A 22,354-nucleotide genomic window follows, 5' to 3' on the forward strand; every position below is an offset into this window, starting at 1 on the left:
GTCCCATGTTGGAAATGGGCTATTGGACAAGATACTCTGATCCACTACAATAATTGCTATATTTCCTTATTACTTTGCAAAATAAATGCTAGCAGTAGAGGGCCCGTAACTCAGAACTGAGCAGTTCTGATTCCATCTAGCAGTGGGCATCGGTGACACATTCACCCTGGCCAGGGCATTAACATGGCCAGTAGTGAACAATGAACCAAATTCTGCCTCCACTGTATCTGTACAAACCCAGTGAAGTTATTGGGATTTCATGGGTATAACAGATGGCAGAATTTGGGCCTGTGTCTATTTGGTAACAGTGAGCACAAGCCACAACATCTGGATCTCGGTTTAAAGAAAGACGTTTCAGAGTTTGCAGAGTATGACCAGAACCCAGATCTGCTGATGTTCAATCACATCCTCTTGTGAGTTTGGTTTGGTCTATTACAGAGGAGGGTTGTTTACACAACTCAGATCAGAGCTTGGATCACAGTTCCCTTCTACAGCCATGGGGCAGGCCAGAGTCAAGGTTTCGTTTCAAGCCGATCACTGTAATCAAGTATGTCTATTCCCTTTAGCACATACACAACCCAAGCTAGGAAAGTGGCACCCTCTAGAGTCTGGTCCACATAAGAGTCTACTACATCTGTCAGCAAATGGCATTATTCCTTTAGTTTAAGTATTTCAGTCTGAAGCTTTTTAATGCTGAAGGTCCCAGGTTCAAGGCTGCTGGCACTCAACCAGCCCGTTACTAGAGCTGGATGAAAATTTTCTGTCAAACACTAAATTCACTGAAAAATGGAGTTTTGGCGCAACCAAAACACTTCGCAAATTTGGGTTGAATTCAATTAATAATTTCGGCCAAATAAAAAATGAGGAACCATTTTTTTCAAAAAAGTCAAGACGTCATTTCAAACCAATGTTGGAACGTTTTGTTCGACCCGAAGAAAGCATTTTCATTTTTTTGTTTTGTTTTGGAGAGAAAAACGAGGGGAAAAAATCAATTTTGGTACAAAACTAATTGATTTTTTTTTCAGATGATAAAATCAATTATTGGCTCAGCTCTAATTGTTACGTATGCACATAACAGCATATCTCACACATGGCTACAACAGATTGTTGTCTGTAAAGCAGCAGCTTCGAGCCCAAATTAATAAAACATTTTCATTCATTTCATCATTTTATTTCCTCAAAAATATACCAACAAGGGCTTGGCTGCATTTTCAAAACCAACGACCACTCGGTCTCATGTAAACATATATTTTTTGTGAAGCATCAATTATAAATTATTGTAAGCAGCTGTTTCCTATAAGAAATTAATTTAAACACTGAAAAAAATAATAATGATACAAACTAATGTTTTCCCTCCCCATCCCCCTTCCCCCAACCCAGTCCTGTGGTCGGCTCAGTCTACCCAGCTCTAATTATGAGAGGTCATGTGTCGGGATAAATGGTGCCGTTCCCGAAAGTACTCGTGGCAGATTGGACACGTTAGCTTCTCCTCCCGTCTCCTCTTGCACTGAGAGTCGGCCGAGGAGTAGTCCTTTTTGTGATGGGACCGCATGTGGAAGACTAAGTCGGACGTCATGCGGAAGGAGAGGTTGCATTTTGCGCACCAGTTCTGGGCGGCCACCCCGAAGGATGTGAAGGTGGGCGGCAGCAGAGTCAAGGAGGAAGAGGAAGAGGAGGAGGTGGTGGTGGCGGTTTGCAGCTGCCCCCCAGTTTGTTTTGGCCACAGTTCTGAGGTATGTGGGAAAGCGTTGCTCCGGCTGATGCTCGTCTGCAGCGTCTGAGAATTACACAAGTCACTGACAAAGAACTTGGAATTCAAAAGGTTGCTGTAGCACATGATGTCCGCTGTGGTGATGAAGCCAGACAGCTCCCCCAGGCTCTTCGGTAGCTCGGTCATGGGATGGGAGGAATTCCCGGCAGCCCTGTCCACCAGACACTTGGTTGGCTTACTAAAAGCACTTTTCTGCTCCCCCCGGGCTCGGGTGGGCCATACGAAAGAGAACGCGCTACCTGAGGAGCTCAGCACCACGTCCTTGGGCATCTGCTCTTTGCCAAACTGGCCCAGGCCACCCCCTTGCTCCACCTCCTTCGCTCTCTCATTCCTCAGCCGGTCCTTCATCCTCCTGACCTCGGTGAAAGCGCTCTGTTTCTGCTCCAAGGCATCCTTCTTCGCCGACAGCTTCCCTGAGCTGAGCTTCCAGACGGAGCCAGCGAAGGCGTGTTCCCCCACCGCCTCCTCCTTGCCCCCATAGCTGTTAGCTTCCCCTAGGTTATTTGTCTTCTCCAACAACACCGTTTTCCTGCTCCTGTTGCTCTCCACCTCTTCCGACTTTGTTCTCTTCTCCCCTGACAGCCCACAGGGGTCGTCTCTCCACGTGGCTATTTTGACCTCCAGATCCCTTGCCAGGCTGTGGAAGTTTGTGGCCTGGTCAGGCAAATGGCCCTTCCCAGCCTTCTGCTCCTGGAGATTTCTCCACGGCGGGGCGTTCTTCTCCGGGACGCAGAGGAAGCGGACGTGGGCCAGATAGGAGTGCCCGCCTTTAAAGGCCTGCTCACATTCCGGGCACCTGAGCTCTGCGGAAACAGAAAATAGCCATTGAGTTTTGCGTAGTCAGAGTCCCGGCTGCTTTTAAGGCCTGGCTGCTCTGGCTGACACTGGTCTAAACCAGGAGCAACTCCATAGCTGGGTCACTGGGGTCAAGCTAACTGGAGTGCAGGGTCAGGTGCCATCTTGCTACAGGAGGCACCTCGCATACATTTCCTTCCATATGTTCCACACCCCGATGCTGGCTGCTGAGTCAAGTGCTCACAGCAGACACTGGCCTGAATCGACCCTCCGAACTCTGTGGCAGCTCAAAGCCCAAAACCCAGACCTGCGCCTGATCTTGCCAACAGGCAAATCATCTTTACAATGGTCTCAATGAGAAACCCAGCTTCAAGCACCCCTGTGGATCCAAAAGCAGAATCCAAATGTGGCTTGCACCTCTCTCTACTCCATAGATCACTCGGGAAGCCAGCGTACAGGGGACAGTCCTACCAGTTATACTGACAGAGTTACGCCGGTATTCGTAGAACACTCCTATTCTGGGATAAGAGGCCTTTTTTCTATTTCATTTACATCCCCTCCAAAGCGACATAAGCTAAACTGATAAAAAGGCTGTCTTATACCGCATGTCTATGTGGGAGGAGGGTTATACCAATATAACTCTACTGATTTAAATTCACACCTTAGGTTATACAAAAAAAACATTCCCACTTTGAGTTGGTGTGATAGGGCCCTCAGTGGCCGGGCAGCCCAATGGCTAGATCGTTGGTTAAGTGGGCTGTAGGGAGACCTGAGCCCTCCTTCTCCCTCAGGTCCTGGCCCAGGGTCCTGTGTCGTTCAACCCCTAAACAGGGGAGGTGGATCTTTTTCCCAGCCGTGAGGGAGGGTTCAGGGCCTGTTTTCCTGGCCTGCTCCCTATGCAAGTCTTTTAGTTGGGGAGTGGCCCCACTAGTTCAGGTGCCCAGGGCCGTCCCTACCCATACACAAAGTATGCAGCTGCATTAGGCCACCAGGAAATTTGGGGCACCAAATTTCCTGGTGCCCTACACAGCTGCGTGCTGCTCCAGCCCCTGCTCTGCCCCTTCCCCATGGCTCCCGCCCCTGCTCTGTACCAGCCCCACCTCTTCCCACCCCTGCTCCGCCCCAGCCCCGCCCCCACTCCCCTGAGGACTGCAGCAGGGGTCGGGCCTGCACTCACCAGCAGCGGTAAGTGCAGCGACCCGGCCCCAGCCCGCTCCATGTCGCTGGCTCCCAGCCGCACCGCTGGTGAGTGCTGGGGGGCGGTTGCCCCTACCCCCAAGTCCCAAGGCTGGGAGCCAGGGGAGCAGAGCGGAGCAGGCTGGGGCCAGGTCACTCCACTTCCTGCCGCCCTGTGAGTGCGGGGTTGGGCCTGGCTTGCACTCACCGGGCGGCGGGAAGTGGAGCAACCCAGCCCCAACCGGCTCCGCTTCGCCGGCTCGTGCTGGAGGGTCGTTTCCCCCCTGCCCCCCAACCCAGCCCCCACACACAGAGGCCTAGGGCTGTGTAGGGCACCAAAATGGCCTTGACTGAGCCAGGCTCCCTTCTTTTCTCCCCCCCTCCAGGCCTGGCATTGGCTGCAGGTATAACGGGGCAGGGCTAGCTGAACCCAGAGGTTTTCTTTAACCCCTGCTGTGCCCGGCAGCAGTCTCTCTGCTCCTTCACAGGCCACTATAACCAATTTTAAACCGATCTAAGTGTGTCCACACACACAAGTTGCACTGGTTTCACTAAAATCAGTTTGAAAGCAGACTGGGTGCAGACTCCTGTGTGGACACATTTCTATTGGTTTAAAATGGGTTATAGCAGACAGCAAATTTACTAACACAAGCTATCCTGCTACAAGCCAGATTTAAATCAATTCGAGACCCTCCACACTGGGTAGCACCAATTTGACAAAGTCTGTTTAAAAATCACACCATAAGTTACACTACAGCCTTTTGAGTAGTGGTGTGAAGCTGTCAATCTTTCCCTATGCGCAGTGTTTCTTTAAAAGATTGTACTGCTTTCTGTGTTACTCATTTTCAAAGCAATTCACTTAGTATAAGTGAATCTCTCCCAGCCAAATGTGTTCCCAAGAGCCCCTGAGAATCAGGACCATCTACACTTACCCAAGTTTTGGCTAATTTAAGCAGATTGAGCTGCATCAAGAAGTGTTCAGACCCTGAGCTGTTTTCTGTAGCCCAGTTCAGTTACATCATTTGAGCTAACCTCTGACCCCAGGGCAGCACACCCGAACCCCTAGGCTCGAGCAGCTAGCCCAAGTCTCCGCTGGAGCAGCAACGTCCACACAGCTATCCTTAGTGAGCTAGCTCAAGCCCTGTTAGCACAAGACTATCTACCATGGCTGGAAGACTCCCTTCATTGACTCCAGCTCAGTGCACCAGTAAAAAGATTTGCTTCTAACTGCCCAACCTTGAAAGCCCAGCCTGGGATCTGAGAGTCAAGCTGGTCCCTTCCCCGCTGGCCCAGCATCACCTGTAACAAAGATCTTGCCCTCAGTGATACCCGCACAACCTCAGCATCTGGCAATTTTCCCTTCAGTACTCACCGGTTTGGAGAGTCCTGGCTTTGATCGCGCTGAAACCCAGGAGGCTGGAAAGCTCCTCATCGTACCACACAAGGAGCTCCTCGTTTTTGCCTATTTTCCTAGTAGATCGATAGTACAACTGGCTGTTTTTTAAATAGGCTTCCAAGTTCTGTTCCTTGGTATTGGCAGCTGCTTGAACAAGCCTCATCCAGGGCAGTCCAGCGGGGCTGTGCACCGAGGTGACATCTACCTGTTAGACACAAGGCAAAAAGGGAGACAATAGGGACCCAGGATGCACAAATTCATCAACACTCTCGGCAAAGCCTGTCCTTTCCTGTCTTACACGTGATCCAATATGTAAGGGCTGTGGCCCCGACGCAGCAAACGCTTACACAAGGGGTCTGATCACAGTGTCTGCAGCCTTCCTGAACTACACCCCACGCCCAGGGGACCACAGAGATGGTGGAGCAGGACAGAGACACCAGAACGCAGCAGGTGGCACCGTCTTAAATGACGGAACATCTTGTGCCATCCTGCTCAAAGAGTGACAACCCCCTGATACTCACCCTCTCTCCCTGCCTTGCTGCTCCCCCTCCACCTCTCCCCAATCTTCCTCTGCAGCATACGTGCCCTCAGCCCTGACACAGTCATTTGGGAAATCTCACCTGCCCACTTACCTCTCTCCTCTGGCTGCAAAGAGAAGGAGCCTCCCCAATACACACAAACACACACACGCACAAAGTTCTTCTTCCATCATTTCAGTATCACCCCGTCTCTAACAGGCCATGTCAGGGCAGGACTGTCTTCGAGGGGTTGTGACACAGTGACCTGCTGTTGGTTTGCTGCTCCATGACAGCAGCTCTTTCCAGACCTGACACACTCACTACACCTAACACACTGTTGTCACGATATATACCCACAAGGTGGCATGTAATATATCACTGGACAACTAATAACTCACTGATCATTAATATCTTTGCATGGTGCATGTAGAGGGTCTGTACAAAGAGTTATGGATATGTGCTTGGATTATGTTATTAAAATGTGCGTAAGTCTAGCCTGCCCTAGACAAAGGAATGAGTATCTGCTTGGCTGACCAGCCTGATTGTCAGGCAGGGAACACAAAGGTACATTTAAACAAAGCCATCAGCCTCACGAGTGGGGGAGATAGTCTCTGGACTATAAAGTCAGGGGGCCTGAACCTCAGCTGAGAAGTAATTCATAGAATCATAGAATATCAGGGTTGGAAGGGACCTCAGGAGGTCATCTAGTCCAACCCCCTGCTCAAAGCAGGACCAATCCCCAATTAAATCATCCCAGCCAGGGCTCCGTCAAGCCTGACCTTAAAAACCTCTAAGGAAGGAGATTCCACCACCTCCCTAGGTAACCCATTCCAGTGCTTCACCACCCTCCTAGTGAAAAAGTTTTTCCTAATATCCAACCTAAACCTCCCCCACTGCAACTCCCCATTACTCCTTGTTCTGTCATCTGCTACCATTGATTACACACAAGATTACTGTATTACAAAAGTGCAGTGAGTCAGGTCTTTTCTCAACGCTAATGACACACTGGTGATTAATATCACTGTGAAATGTCTGTATTGACACTATATGAGGAAATATGGCTAATCACTGATATTACGCTTTAAAGTCTGTGACCAAACACAGGAATAAACAAGCTTTCTCCCAGCCAGGAGGCAGAGAAGGCAGCTATCTACCTGTCTCCAGTGAAATTAAGCAAGCCTCATTTCCATACAAATCAGCAGGGACATGAGAAGTTCACCGGAAGGGAAGCACTGAGTCTGGGGACAAAACAGGGAGCTTGAGAGAACATAAGGAAAGAGAAGAAGCCATCTTGGTATCCACAAGGGGCCAGACCTCTTGCAAGCAGAGAAAGACAGGAGGTTGGAGTCTCTGCAAGACTTGCTATCACTTAACCTAAGGCCTTTTGTTAATAAACGTCTTTTATTTTTACTGGAACCCACACAGTGCTGTGCTAGCAGGGCAGGGTATATTTCCCCCAGCTGTCATGTGCTTTTGTCGCTTTAAAGGAGCAACAAACTCTATTCATTCTCGTAGTGCTCCAGGACAGAGCTGGCCACTGCAGGGCAGATGGTCTGGGGGAAATTCAAAACTGTCAAGTGTTGAGGTCCCCCAGCAAGTAGTAACCCAGGCTGGAGGAGAGCGAAGCAGGGCTGTTGTGCTGTAGACAGGCTGCTGTGGTCAGAGAGCTGAAGCAGGGCTGCACGGCACACAGACACTCAGGGGACTGCAGGCTTGTCTGCTGGCTGTCCGTGTCCAGGCTGTGAGCCCCTGCAGCAGAGAACTGAAGGCACCCAGGGTTACAGGGCTAGCAGTGACACTCCCCTTTACTGGTGTGGGTTGCCCCTCAGAACATCAGCCCTCCAGGCCCTGTGATGTCATGGAGCAGGTCCTCAAGGAAATCATTTTGAAGCACTTGGAGGAGAGGAAGGTGATCAGGAACAGTCAACATGGATTCAGCAAGGGCAAGTTATGCCTGACCAACCTGATTATCTTCTATGATGAGATAACTGGCTCCGTGGATATGGGGAAAGCAGTGGACGTGATATATCTTGACTTTAGCAAAGCGTTTGATATGCTCTCCCACAGTAATTAAAAAAGTATGGATTGGATGAATGGACTATAAGGTGGATAGAAAGCTGGCTAGCTTGTCGGGCTCAACGGGTACTGATCAACGGCTCGATGTCTAGTTGGCAGCTGGTATCAAGCGGAGTGCCCCAGGGGTTGGTCCTGGGGCCGGTTTTGTTCAACATCTTTATTAATGATCTGGATGATGGGGTAGATTGCACCCTCAGCAAGTTCGCAGATGACACTAAGCTGGGAGGAGAGGTAGATACACTGGAGGGTAGGGATAGGGTCCAGAGTGACCTAGACAAATTGGAGGATTGGGCCAAAAGAAATCTGATGAGGTTTAACATGGACAAGTGCAGAGTCCTGCACTTAGGAAGGAAGAATCCCATGCACCGCTACAGGCTGGGGACCAACTGGCTAAGTAGCAGTTCTGCAGAAAAGGACCCGAGGATTACAGTGGATGAGAAGCTGGATATGAGTCAGCAGTGTGCCCTTGTTGCCAAGAAGGTTAACGGCATATTGAGCTGCATTAGTAGGAGCACTGCCAGCAGATCAAGGGAAGTGATTATTCCCCTCTATTCGGCACTGGTGAGGCCACATCTCGAGTATTGCATCCAATTTTGGGGCCCCCACTACAGAAAGGATGTGGACAAATTGGAGAGAGTCCAGCAGAGGGCAACAAAAATGATCAGGGGGCTGGAACACATGACTTACGAGGAGAGGCTGAGGGAACTGGGCTTATTTAGTCTGCAGAAGAGAAGAGTGAGGGGAGATTTGATAGCAGCCTTCAACTACCTGAAGAGGGGTTTCAAAGAGGATGGAGCTAGGCTGTTCTCAGTGGTGGCAGATGACAGAACAAGGAGAAATGGTCTGAAGTTGCAGTGGGGGAGGTCTAGGTTGGATATTAGGAAAAACTATTTCTCTAGGAAGGTGGTGAACCACTGGAATGGGTTACCTAAGGAGGTGGTGCAATCTCCATCCTTAGAGGTTTTTAAGGCCCAGCTTGACAAAGCCCTGGCTGGGATAATTTAGTTGGTGTTGGTCCTGCTTTGAGCAGGAGGATGGACTAGATGACCTCCTGAGGTTTCTTCCAACCCTAATATCACTGGTCTACAATTTTTGAGAAGTCGTCTGCTTCAGAGATAAAATATGCTATTTATTATGTATTTTGATGTGCTGAATTCAAATATGACAATTAAAACAACTGATTGGCTACTGTTTCTAAGATATTTAAGTTTTTACATTTTATGTCTATGTCTATTGTGTAGATAGTAGAGTTTTAATCATAAATTGTAAACCTAGGTCTTTTCATGTGTTTATGGTTGCTTTACATGATAATATTTCACCTGTCCTGTTTATGTAACACTTTAAAAATCAGCAAAAGGGTTATATAAATAAAATTTATTATGAAACAAAAGGCAAAAAACTATTCTGTACATAGTTTAGTCCTATTCAGTGTCTACTCGGCGCTTCTTGGCTTGTCTCTTGTATTCATTAAATGGAGCATCTCTTGTCACTGTCCAGCAATAGTCTGCAAGCATTGATGGGCTCCATTTGCCCTGATAGCGTTTCTCCGGCCTGGTCTACACTACGAGGTTAGGTCGACTTTAGCCGTGTTAAATCGAATTAAGTCTGGACACGTTTACACGACAAAGCCCTTTCTTTCGACTTAAAGGGCCCTTTAAACCGGTTTCTTTACACCACCTCCGACGAGGGGATTAGCGATAAAATCGGCCTTAGGGGGTCGGAATTGGGTTAGTGTGGACGGAATTCGACGTTATTGGCCTCCGGGAGCTATCCCACAGTGCTTCATTGTGACCGCTCTGGACAGCGCTCTCAACTCAGATGCACTGGCCAGGTAGACAGGAAAAGCCCCGCGAACGTTTGAATTTCATTTCCTGTTTGCTCAGCGTGGAGAGCACAGGTGACCATGCAGAGCTCATCAGCACAGGTAACCGTGATGGAGTCCCAGTCCCAGTCCCAGGATCGCAAAAGAGCTCCAGCCTGGACCGAACGGGAGGTACGGGATCTGCTCGCCATCTGGGGAGATGAATCAGTGCTGGCCGAACTCCGAAGCAGTAAAAGAAATGGCAAAATATTAGAAAAGGTCTCCAAGGCCATAACAGGGATGCACAACAGTCCCGCGTGAAAATTAAGGAGCTAAGGCAAGCCTACCACAAATCCAGAGAAGCAAACGGAAGGTCCGGGGCTGAGCCGCAAACATGCCGCTTCTACGCGGAGCTGCATGCCATTCTAGGGGGTGCAGCCACCACTACCCCAAGCGTGTGCTATGAGTCCCTCACTGGAGAAAGACACAGGGAAGCGGGTTCGGCGGACGAGGAAGATGAGGATGGAGAGAACATAGATAGCTCACAGCTGCAAGGAAGCGGAGAAACCGGTTTCCCCAACAGCCAGGATATGTTTATCACCCTGGACCTGGAACCAGTAACCCCCGAACTCACCCAAGACCCTGTGGGCACACAGGGGACCTCTGGTGAGTGTACCTTTGTAAATATTACACATGGTTTAAAAACAAGCGTGTTTAATGATTAATGATTAATTTGCCCTGGCAATCGCGGCCAGTACAGCTACTGGAAAAGTCTGTTAACGTGTATGGGGATGGAGCGGAAATCCTCCAGGGACATCTCCAGAAAGCTCTCCTTCATGTACTCCCAAAGCCTTTGCAAAAGGTTTCTGGGGAGGGCTGCCTTATCCCGTCCGCCATGGTAGGACACTTTACCACGCCAGGCCAGTAGCACGTAGTCTGGAATCATTGCATAACAAAGCATGGCAGCGTATGGTCCCGGTGTTTGCTGGCATGCAGACAACATCCATTCCTTATCGCTCTTTGTTATCCTCAGGAGAGTGATATCATTCACGGTCACCTGGTTGAAATGGGGCGATTTTATTAAGGGGACATTCAGAGGTGCCCCTTCCTGCTCTGCTGAACAGAAATATTCCCCGCTGTTAACCACGCGGTGGGGGGGGGAGGGGTGAAGTGACCATCCCATAGAATTGGGTGTGTGGGGGAGGGGAGTTAGTTGGGTTTGTGCTGCATGTTAAACCTGAAACCGCAGCCCCTCCTTTTACATTGCAAACCCATTTTAAATGGCCAACCCAACGGGTGCTTGGTATGGTTAATGAGAGTAGTACTGTTTTAAACCATCCCCACTTGTTAACAAGGTTAAAAAAGCCAAAAGACTGTGTCTTACCATGGCTGCCTGCAAGCTGAAATCTGTGGCCTGGCACTGCGTGAGTGATCTCTCACACCAAACCGGCAGGCCCTCAATATAAGAGGAAAAATGCGACCTTGTAACGAAAGCACATGTGCTGTGTGATGTGAACAGCAAAATCTAACGTGAAAGACTGTACCCATTGTTCTCTAAAATGTATCTTTTTTAACCACCTCTCCCTTCTCCTCCACCAGCTGCAAATGTTTCACTTTCACAGAGGCTAGTGAATATTAGAAAACGGAAGCGAAGGACGCGTGACGAAATGTTCACTGAACTACAGACTGCCTCCCACGCTGACAGAGCACAGCAGCAGAATGCGTGGAGGCAGTCAATGACTGATTTTAAAAAAGCCCAATATGAGCGAGAGGAGAGGTGGCGGGCTGAAGAGCAGAGGTTGCGTGCTGAAACGCAGGCAGAAGAGGAGAAGTGGCGTCAGCTTGTAATCAGAAAGCAAGAGTCGATGCTCCGGCTGCTGGAGCATCAAACTGATATGCTCCTGCGTATGGTTGAGCTGCAGGAAAGGCAGCAGGAGCAGAGACCGCCGCTACAGCCCCTCTGTAACCAACAGCCCTCCTCCCAAGTCCCATTGCCTCCTCACCCAGACGCCCAAGAACACGGTGGGGGGGCCTCCGGCCACCCAATCACTCCACCCTAGATGATTTCCACAGCAATAAGTTTTAAAGTTTTAAAGTGCAGTGTGTCCTTTTCCTTCCCTCCTCCCCCACCCATCCCTGGCTACCTTTGCAATTATCCCCCTAGTTGTGTGCTGAATTAATAAAGAATGCATGAATGTGAAGTAACAATGACTTTATTGCCTCTGCAAGTGGTGCTTGAAGAGGGGAGGGGAGGGGAGGGGAGGGTGGGGTGCTTGGTTTACAGGGAAGTAGAGTTAACCGGGTGGGTGGGGGGTTGGCGATTTCATCAAGGAGAAACAAACAGAAGTTTCACACCGTAGCCTGGCCAGTCACAAAACTAGTTTTCAAAGCTTCTCTGATGCGCACCGCGCCCTGCTGTGCTGCTCTAACCGACCTGGTATCTGGCTGCGCGTAATCAGCGGCCAGGCGATTTGCCTCTACCTCCCACCCCGCCATAAATGTCTCCCCCTTACTCTCACAGATATTGTGGAGCGCACAGCAAGCAGCAATAACAATGGGGATATTCTTTTCGCTAAGGTCTGAGCGAGTCAGTAAGCTGCGCCAGCGCGCTTTTAAACGCCCAAATGCACATTCCACCACCATTCGGCACTTGCTCAGCCTGTAGTTGAACAGCTCCTGACTCCTGTCCAGGCTGCCTGTGTACGGCTTCATGAGCCATGGCATTAAGGGGTAGGCTGGGTCCCCAAGGATCACGATAGGCATTTCAACATCCCCAACGGTTATTTTCTGGTCCGGGAAGAAAGTCCCTTCCTCCAGCTTTCGAAACAGAACAGAGTGCCTGAAGACGCGAGCATCATGTACCCTTCCCGGCCAGCCCACGTTGATGTCGGTGAAACGTCCCTTGTGATCCACCAGGGCTTGCAGCAGCATTGAAAAGTACCCCTTGCGGTTTATGTACTCGGTGGCTTGGTGCGCCGGTGCCAAGATAGGGATATGGGTTCCGTCTATCGCCCCACCACAGTTTGGGAATCCCATTGCAGCAAAGCCATCCACTATGTCCTGCACGTTTCCCAGAGTCACTACCCTTGATATCACCAGGTCTCTCATTGCCCTGGCAACTTGGATCACAGCAGCCCCCACAGTAGATTTGCCCACTCCAAATTGTTTCCCGACTGACCGGTAGCTGTCTGGCGTTGCAAGCTTCCACAGGGCTATCGCCACTCGCTTCTCAACTGTGAGGGCTGCTCTCATCCTGGTATTCTGGCGCTTCAGGGCAGGGGAAAGCAAGTCACAAAGTTCCATGAAAGTGCCCTTACGCATGCGAAAGTTTCGCAGCCACTGGGCATCGTCCCAGACCTGCAACACGATGCGGTCCCACCAGTCGGTGCTTGTTTCCCAGGCCCAGAATCGGCGTTCCACGGCATGAACCTGCCCCAGTAACACCATGATTTCCACATTGCTGGGGCCTGTGCCTTGTGAGAGGTCCATGTCAATTTCCTCATCACTATCGTCGCCGCGCTGCAATCGCCTCCTCCCCCTCAGCTGGTCCTGGTTTTGCTTTGGCATGTCCAGGCTCTGCATATACTCCAGGACAATGCGCGTGGTGTTCATAGTGCTCATAATTGCCGCGGTGATCTGAGCGGGATCCATGATCCCAGTGATAGCTATGGCGTCTGGTCTGAAAAAAGGCGCGAAACTAGTATCTAAAGACCAGGGGAAGAATGGAGGGAGGGAGGGAGGGGCGAGTGACGACATGGCGTACAGGTACAGGGAATTAAAATCAAGAAAGGTGGCTGTGCATCAGGGAGAAATACAAACAACTGTCACACAGAATGCACCCCCCCGAGATTGAACTCCTAAGCCTGGGTTTAGCGGGCCGTTGATTTGACGGAGGGAAGGAAATGAATACAGAACAAATCTATTTTTTACATCTTAAGACGACAGTGCAGCATGACTGATAGCCCTCGGCATTTTCTGGGCGCTTGGCAGCAAATACTGGGCGCGTACCAGTATGATGATGATGGATACCAATCATAATATACTATTTATTGCCAAAAGGCAAGGGATTGCTGCTGTGTAGCAATGTAACCCTACGTGTGCCAGCCACATCTCTGCCAGCACCCAGATCGCCCTCGGCCTTTTCTGGGTGCTTAGCAGACAATACTTGGCAGAAAATAGTATACTACGACTGGTAGCCATCATTGTCCAACGAGGACGGTTAAAGGCAAGGGGTTGCTGCTGGTGCAATGCAGCCCTACGGCTGCCAGCCCCACAGTTACCAGCATCCCGATTGCCAATGAAGGCTACCACTCATGCTGCACCGTCTACCGCCAAAAGGCAGTTATCTGCTGCTGCTGTGTAGCAATGCAGTCCCACGTCTGCCGGCACCCGGAAGACATATGGTGACGGTGAGCTGAGCTGAGCGGGCTCCATGCTTGGCGTGGTATGTTGTCTGCACAGGTAACCCAGGTAAAAAGGCGCGAATCTATTGTCTGCCGTTGCTGTGACGGCGGGGGAGGGGCCTGACGCAATGTACCCAGAACCCCCCGCGGCACTGTTTTGCATCATTCGGGCATTGCGATCTCAACCCATAATTCCAATGGGCGCCGGAGACTGCGGGAACTGTGGGATAGGTACCCATAGTGCAATGCGCCGGAAGTCGACGCTAGCCTCGGTACTGTGGACGCGGTCCGCCGACTTCATGCACTTAGAGCATTTTATGTGGGGACACACACAATCGGCTGCATACAACCGGTTTCTATAAAACCGGCTTCTATAAATCCGACCTAATTTTGTAGTGTAGACATAGCCTCCATTGTTGCAATGTCCTGGTGAAATCACTCGCCATGCTCGTCGCTCACTGCTCCGCAGTTCGGTGGGAAAATATCTAGATGAGAGTGCAAAAAATCTATCTTTAGTGACATGTTGCAACCAAAGCTTTTGTATGCCTTGAGGAGGTTTTCCACCAACAACCTGTAGTTGTCTGCCTTGTTGTTTCCGAGAAAATTTATTGCCACTAACTGGAAGGCTTTCCATGCCGTCTTTTCCTTGCCACGCAGTGCATGGTCAAATGCATCATCTCGAAGAAGTTCACAAATCTGAGGACCAACAAAGACACCTTCCTTTATCTTAGCTTCACTTAACCTTGGAAATTTTCCACGGAGGTACTTGAAAGCTGCTTGTGTTTTGTCAATGGCCTTGACAAAGTTCTTCATCAGACCCGCTTGATGTGTAAGGGTGGTAACAAAATCTTCCTTGATTCAACAAGTGGTGGATGCTAAACACTTTTCCTCCCAGGCTCCAATGACTGTCGGAGTGGCCAATCTTTCTTGATGTAGTGGGAATCTCTTGCATGACTATCCCATTCGCAGAGAAAACAGCAGTACTTTGTGTATCCAGTCTGCAGACCAAGCAAGAGAGCAACAACCTTCAAATCGCCACAAAGCTGCCACTGATGTTGGTCATAGTTTATGCACCTCAAAAGTTGGTTCATGTTGTCATAGGTTTCCTTCCTATGGACTGCATGACCAACTGGAATTGATGGCAAAACATTGCCATTATGCAGTAAAACAGCTTTAAGACTCGTCTTCGATGAATCAATGAACAGTCTCCACTCATCTGGATCGTGAACGATGTTGAGGGCTGCCATCACACCATCGATGTTGTTGCAGGCTACAAGATCACCTTCCATGAAGAAGAATGGGACAAGATCCTTTTGACGGTCACAGAACATGGAAACCCTAACATCACCTGCCAGGAGATTCCACTGCTGTAGTCTGGAGCCCAACAGCTCTGCCTTACTCTTGGGTAGTTCCAAATCCCTGACAAGGTCATTCAGTTCACCTTGTGTTATGAGGTGTGGTTCAGAGGAGGAGGATGGGAGAAAATGTGGGTCCTGTGAGATTGATGGTTCAGGACCAGAAGTTTCATCCTCTTCCTCTTCCTCGTCTGACTCAAGTGAGAATGATTCTGGTGCATCAGGAACCGGCAGTCCTTCTCCGTGGGGTACTGGGCGTATAGCTGATGGAATGTTTGGATAATGCACAGTCCACTTTTTCTTCTTTGACACATCTTTCCCAACTGGAGGCACCATTTTAAGCATCATTTTCGTTCTCAGTGACCCAGAATTGGTAAAGTTTGACTACATTTATTTCAGAAGCATTTTGGCTGTAGAGCAGTGTATTCTATGATTCTATGTGTGAAGAGCTGCCTGTGGTGCAGTTTCTGCCAGCCAGCAGCACACACAGGTAGTTCTAACCCTACATGCTGAGCCGCCACTGCTGCCCACCCTCCCATCCGGTAGCTGGCTCCTGCAGTCCCCATGCCAGCCCAGCTTGCAGCTTCCTCTGTCCATCCAGCCCTCCAACCTCTCCCAGCCAGCCTCGGCTGCTTTACTCAGAGCTCCCCATGCTTCTTGCTCCCCACCTGGCTGGTTGCCTGGCCTCTCTCCTGCTCTCCAGCACCCACTCCCCTGGCAGCATTCAGATCCCCACCACTACCAGAAATGCAGAGCTCCCTGCCCCTGCAGAGCTCCTTCCCTGAGAGGCTCTCAGATCACCTCACTGCCCAATCATTCAGCCTCACTCACGCCACACCTGCCCAGTCCAAGATAGGCCAGGACCATTATCCTTGTGGTACAGATGGGGAAACTGAGGCAGAGGGAGATGAAGTGACTGGCCCAGGGTCACCCATCAAGTCAGTTGAAGAGGTGGGAACTCAAGATTCCTGGTCTGCTCTCTAGTCAATAAGCCTCAATCCGAAAAGCATGAGTATGGTACACCAGATAGAAACCAGAAACTCCATTCCATTGTTCTCCATTGTCAATTCACTCCAGATGGGAAAGTCCTAGAGAATTTAATGTAAAATGATAACCTCTCCCTAGGCTATAATGAACAATCCATTAGAATTTAATAAAGAACTAGATCCCTGCACCTGAATCCTATAGGATAGTTCAAAACCCCTACAGAAATTATCTCATTCTCCATTAAATTATGGAGGGCTTTAGAATTATTACAGTAGAACCCTATTAAACATCTGTAGAGTCCTATGGATTTCATCTCTACTAATGCCTATAGAGCTTTTCCATACAGGATATTATTAAATACAACTATTAAGCACTTATACCTTGCTCTCCAGCTTCAGAAATAGTGCAGTTTATTCATATTTTTGCATCAAGTAAAAAATTCAAATTTATTTCAAGGTATCCATAAAGGACAAGCTCTCAACAACTGAATGCTGCAGACTCAATTATTTCTGAAATAATGTGGTATAGCCTAGTGGTTCTCAACCAGAGGTCTGGGGACCCTTGGGGGGGCGCGAGCAGGTTTCAGGGGGTCCATCAAGCAGGGCCAGTGTTAGACTTGCTGGGGCCAAGGGCAGAAAGCCGAAACCCCACTGCATGGGGCTGATACCTGGGGCCCTGAGCCCTGCCACCTGGGGCTGAAGCAGGAGCCTGAGCAACTTAGCTTCATGGTGCCCCCTGTGGCATGGGGCCCCGGGCAATTGCCCTGCTTACTACCAGCTAACACCAGCCCTGGCTTTTATATGAAGAAAAACAATTGTTGTAGCATAAGTGGGCCATGGAGTTTTTATAGCATATCGGGGGGGCCTCAGAAAGAAAAAGATTGACAACCCCAGGTACAGTCGGTAACAGCTAATACGTGCAATATTACATGCAACCCCCACCCCATATTAAAAGAATTATATTTAGGTTACAAAGTCAAGCACTCCAAAGTTTAAAAATGACAGAATTTAAGGTATTTCAGGTTACCTGTGCAATCTTAACTCCGCCCCCTTGCGCATCTGCATTATGATACGCTCTTTAATTACATGATCTCATACTATTTTTTCCGCAAGACCCCAGCTCATTCAGTGCACAAGATGGAGGATGCTCTGAGAATGGTACAGCTATTCAACATTACTTTTATCCTTATCGCTCTATGTGCGGCCCCTGCCTTATTCACTGCACGCCCTTCTAAACTTGCACTGAATAGGGAATTATTAGTTTCCTCATGGGCTTTCCTTTGGAGCTCATCACAGCAGTATCTAAGCCTAACAAACATTAATTGCAAGGGAGATAGGTTTCAGAGTGGTAGTCGTGTTAGTCTGTATCAGCAAAAAGAACGAGGGGGGTTTCCACAGCTTGGAAACTGAGGCACAAAGCGATTAAGGACATTTGCAAAAAAAAGTCTGCTGATTTTTGAGCGCCTCAGTGGTTGTTTTGAAAGAGAGAAGTTTGGAAATGAAGCATATTTCACCCCCAGTGATTTCTTTCTCTGTTTCTCCACTAAGTGCCTTGCAGCTATGCCACGGGGTTTTGTAGGAGAAACAGGGTTTTGGACATCGCTGCTCTGTTTTTACCCCTCGGAATGCATGCAAAAGTATGCGCACATTAGCAGCTCAGCCAGAAGAATGAACTGTTAAGAGACAATTAGTGTAAGAGTTAATTAGTATAAGGGAAAGAATAAATTAGCATGCCCTGCAGCTGGTTCCTTTTAACTATATGGTACTTAATGATGATTGACAAATACAGAAGTCTGATGCCCCCAGTGGTTGTAACTAATAGCTAGGACAAAGGCTGTCACTAATTAAGGCCAGGTTTTCAGAAGTGCCCAGCACTGACTCACCGCTCTGAGCACAGTCAAGGGTTTCCTAAGATCTCTGGAAATTAGGCCCTAAGAGAGAGGGCTGAACACATGGAAAGGGGACAAGGAATAAGTAAGAGCACAGGACAGAGCAGAAGAGACTCAAAGCCTAGCTCTGGGTGTTTTGGTCTGCATGTGGACGTACTGCTGTGCCCAAAGCCCAGCTCCTCTGCTTATGGGTCCCTTGGACAGTTGTGTGCTTCCCTTGTGTCTACAGAGCAGGGAAGGCCTCAGTGGCCCGGAGGGGCTCAATCACAACTCCACTATAAAGAGGCTTGGCTTTCAAGGCCCCTCGGCGAGGGAAGAGAAGGGACCTTTCAGGAGAAGGAGATGGCACAGGATGCTGTAAGTGGCGGGGCATGGGGCAGGTTGGGTTTAGCAGACCTGACTGATTTACAGATGGCTGGCTTGCTTTGGTGGAGAGGGAGACAGCATAGATCAAGCTGGGGAAGCCTTGTTATTTCTTAGGTCTGGGGTGCAGAAAACATTAAGGGAGCTTGTTAAATTGAGGGTTCTGGGACTCCATGGGGTTGACCCACTGAAAAAACAGCAAGGGGAGAAGAAAAGCAGATTCCCTTTGGGACTCAGAGTTAAAGGCTCTCCAGTTGGATAGTCACTGAGCATGAGAATGACTCCATAGCCTGATGGGTAGGGCACTGCCCTCGGGTATAAGAGACCCAGGACACAGGCCTCCCGCTCCAATGGCTATTTAATTGTTTAGACACAGTGGAGCAGCTTGAAGAGGAGAGAGTGAGGCAGCCCTCTTATTGGAATACCCTATCGCTCAGTGATAGGGCACTCACGTGAGAGATGACAGAGCCTGGTTCAAATCCCTTCTCCCCAGGCAGAGGGAAGAATTAAAGCCAGGTCTCCTCCACCCTTTGTTTCTTTTTGCTTTTGTCCAAATGCACGAAAGTGGAAATGTCTCAACTCCAGAGGTTTGGGTTTTGTGACGCTGCAACATTCCGATTTGGATTGAGCGGCAATTTTTGTTTCGACTTCTCGCTTTGCTGGAATATTTCATAAAACACTCGTTTTGGTTTGACCCCAAATGATTTGTTATTTTTCTAAACTGCCAGCGAAACAAGAAATCCCTTATTCATTCAGCGCCTGTCACAACTCCCAGTCAAAATGCCCACGAAGTGTAACCCCTGCTAGCACTATGTGGCTGTGCCACCGTCTAATAGCTGGTCCATGTAACTTAAGAGCCTACTCCACATTGTCAGGAACTCAGCCAGAGGCTGTGGGTGCATTACAGGAGTGGGTGAGTGAGGTCTGTGGCCTGCAACGTGCCGGAGGTCAGAGTAGATGAGCATGGTGGTCCCTTCTGGCCTTCAAGTCTATGAGCTAGCTGCTAAGGGAGGGACTTGATCAGCTCAAGCAGTAGCAGCTTGCATTTTGGGGACTGAAGGTGCCAGGTTCAACTCCCGCCTCCCCCCCAACAGCACGAAAGGGGCTGGTTACGCAACGGGGAACACCATGGTTACACATGGAAAGGGAGGTGTGTTCAGCCCAGGTGTGTCAGCTGACGTGGTTTCTAAGAGACAGTAGGGCTTTAAGATGCTGCTCTGGCTGTACAACCCAGAGCTAAGCCTCACCCTGCCAGCCCCAGCCCACTCCAGGGACATCTTTCTCCAGACCATCCAGACTCCCGCCAGGGCTCTTGTGGCAAAGTCCCAAAATGCAGCCTGAGAGTCTGGTGCTAGAGTCCAAACACACGCAAACATCCCTCACTCCTCTCTCCTGGCACCCAGGCCCCCTCCAGAGATCTGATCTGGCCGCAAGAGGCAAGAGCAAAGGGGAAGAGACCCCCCCTCCCCCCCATGGGCTGCAGCAACCCCCATGGTGCAGGGAGAGACAGGGTGGAGAAGCGTGCTCTGCTCATACTTCTATGCTCTGTCTAAACAGGAGCAGCCTGGGCCCATTCTTAGACTTCAAAACGCTGCCCCGAAGCCACTCGCTCTCCCTCGGGGATGCCAGGCAGTCCCTGCAATGGGATAGTGTGACCCCCTCCTCAGCCTTGAAGGGTCAGTATGCCCCATGCCAAGCCCTCTTGGTTGTTCATCTCCAAGTGAAGACATGCCCCTCATTCCCCCACATCCTGGATCAGTTCAGCGGCAGGTCAAGGGTGTCTTGGCGTAGGATGGTACTCATGCTTTGGGCTCTTTCCCCCACGGGAACAGTCCTTGCTGGGATCCCCTCAGAATCCAGCCTCCAGGTCAGCACCACGCTGGGCCAGTTTCCCCTTTTGGCAGAGCTATTAGCTGTGCCGACCTGGGGATTAAACTATATCCCATGCCAATGCCACCGGCCGAGAAGAGCAATCCGGGGCGGGCAGGGAGAGGGGACAGCTTTTCCAGTACAATATAAAATACCAGGCTCTCCTACCTTAAATACATAATGGATATTTCTTCTCTCGGAGCATTTCAGGGCAATAAAAGCAACAGTGTCCAACAAGGTGTTCTGCAGCATACATGGTCCAAAACTGGCTTCCTCTGGGATGTCTTGAGTGGTATGGACAGTTGCAAACACATCTGGGAAATGATGATGCAAGAGCTTGTTGTCACTCGTCCAGAGGAGTTTAGGCAAAGATGTCAGTTCCATCCTCAACCTGCAACAAAGCAAGGAATCACTTACACTGGGGATAGGAAATTGAGGGGGGTGGGGGATAAATCTGATAATGATTTATACCACAAAGGCTGTAAGGAATTGGAATTGAATTATAACCGGATGGGAGCTTTAAAGCTACTGGGGACCAACACATTGGCATTGGTGGAGTTTTCCTGGCACATGGGAGCTTGTGGCTTTATTGATGTCCAGCCCAGAAAGAGACAAGCTATTCCACACTAAAGCAGCAATCTTAATCTTGTGAATAAATCAGTCAATCTTTTCCAGGGCACTCAGTCAGCTGCTCCCACGGCCCAGTAGCTCCCACGATGCTGACCGCTTATACCCAGGACCATGAAGCTTTGGGCACAGTAGGGAAAATCTCCAGTTGATGAAAAGAAAGCCAACTAGTCCACCCTAATCTCAGTCCTGTCTATTACAGGATCACAGGCTGCCGGACTTTCTCAAGACACAGTCATTGTCCACTTCGGCCCCCAAAATGGAAATGCTGGGATTGTTCCAAATGCTTGTGGCTTTTCTTCATCAACTGAAGATTTCTCCCATTGTGCGTGCTGCCTTTATGTCTTGTTTGTACTTTGTAGGGTGTGAGCCCCGGTGTCCTGGCCAGATTCCAGCTGGGGAAATTACAGTCCACTACCTAAAATGCCCCTTTCTTTCCTGGCCTGCTTTGTTGAGCCTTGATGCTGTGTGCTGTTAAATGCCTGCCGGGCTGCACCCCTGAGGTGGCTGCATTTCAATTTACATTAGATTAGCTAGTAAATAAAGTGATTTGAGATCCTTCTCGGTTAGGGTGAAAGGCAGTGTAAATTAGAGGTAGAGAAGCAGCGGTGGGTTCTGGTTTGGCAGAACCTCTTCAATCCAAGTTTGGGTTTTGCAGAACCAAACTAAGGATGGTTTGGATCCAAATTGCATTCAATCTGAACACCCAGAACCCATGAGGGTTGGATAAAAGGGTCATTTTTGTCCCATTTTAATATCAATATCATTTATGACAGTTATGAAGGCCCGGGCAGACTGTGACTCCTCTACCTGCGTCCCGACATGGCGATCTCAGACATTGCTAACAATATAGCCGGGGCAGTATGTTCTCGCAGTTCAGCTGGCATGAAGGTATTTGTCAGTGAATAGTGGGCAATGCTATTAAATGAATCAGAGTTCAGATGCTCTCTCCAGCACCTTGGGGCCGAGCCTGGGAATTCCACACATGGTTAGGTTGCAGGATTGGGCCCTTTGCCATTTCAGGGTTCTGTGGGTTATTTATGGAGACACAGCTCCATCAAGCTCCCACTGAAGGCAGTGCAAAGATCCTCATTCACTCCAGTGAGAGCTGGATCAGGTCCATAAAGCAGAGAGACTGAAAGAGAACAGTAACCAGGGCCGGCTCTAATTTTTTGCCGTCCCAAGCAAAAAAAAAAAAGAGCGCCGCCCCGCCGTAACACCCCCCCGAGCGCCGCACCGACAAAACACCCCCCCAGCGCCGCGCTGCCGAAACACCCCCCCCAAGCGCCGCGCTGCTGAAACACCCCCCTTGAGCGCTGTGCCGCCAAA

The 22,354-nt window shown here is 49.7% G+C and overlaps 1 protein-coding gene across 1 annotated transcript; it reads right to left on the bottom strand.

The window, feature by feature from the left end:
* Positions 1-1,408: 1,408 nt before the first annotated feature.
* Positions 1,409-21,849, bottom strand: ZNF488 (zinc finger protein 488). Its single transcript, XM_065408214.1, has 4 exons — positions 21,836-21,849; positions 20,567-20,789; positions 5,115-5,343; positions 1,409-2,574 (listed from the first exon to the last, which is right to left on the bottom strand). The coding sequence occupies exons 1-4, from the start codon at positions 21,847-21,849 to the stop codon at positions 1,409-1,411; spliced, it is 1,632 nt and encodes a 543-aa protein (XP_065264286.1).
* Positions 21,850-22,354: the final 505 nt, after the last annotated feature.

Source organism: Emys orbicularis, chromosome 7 (genome assembly GCF_028017835.1).
Source record: "Emys orbicularis isolate rEmyOrb1 chromosome 7, rEmyOrb1.hap1, whole genome shotgun sequence".
Classification (NCBI taxonomy): Eukaryota; Metazoa; Chordata; order Testudines; family Emydidae; genus Emys; species Emys orbicularis.

Bases quoted from the DNA above. Each gene is read 5' to 3' on its own strand.
- ZNF488 (XM_065408214.1), bottom strand. The intron at 5,344-20,566 runs GTAGGAGAGCCT...TGTGTCTAACAG, and splicing joins ATATCCATTATGTATTTAAG to GTAGATGTCACCTCGGTGCA. The intron at 2,575-5,114 runs GTGAGTACTGAA...CTGTTTCCGCAG, and splicing joins AGCCAGGACTCTCCAAACCG to AGCTCAGGTGCCCGGAATGT.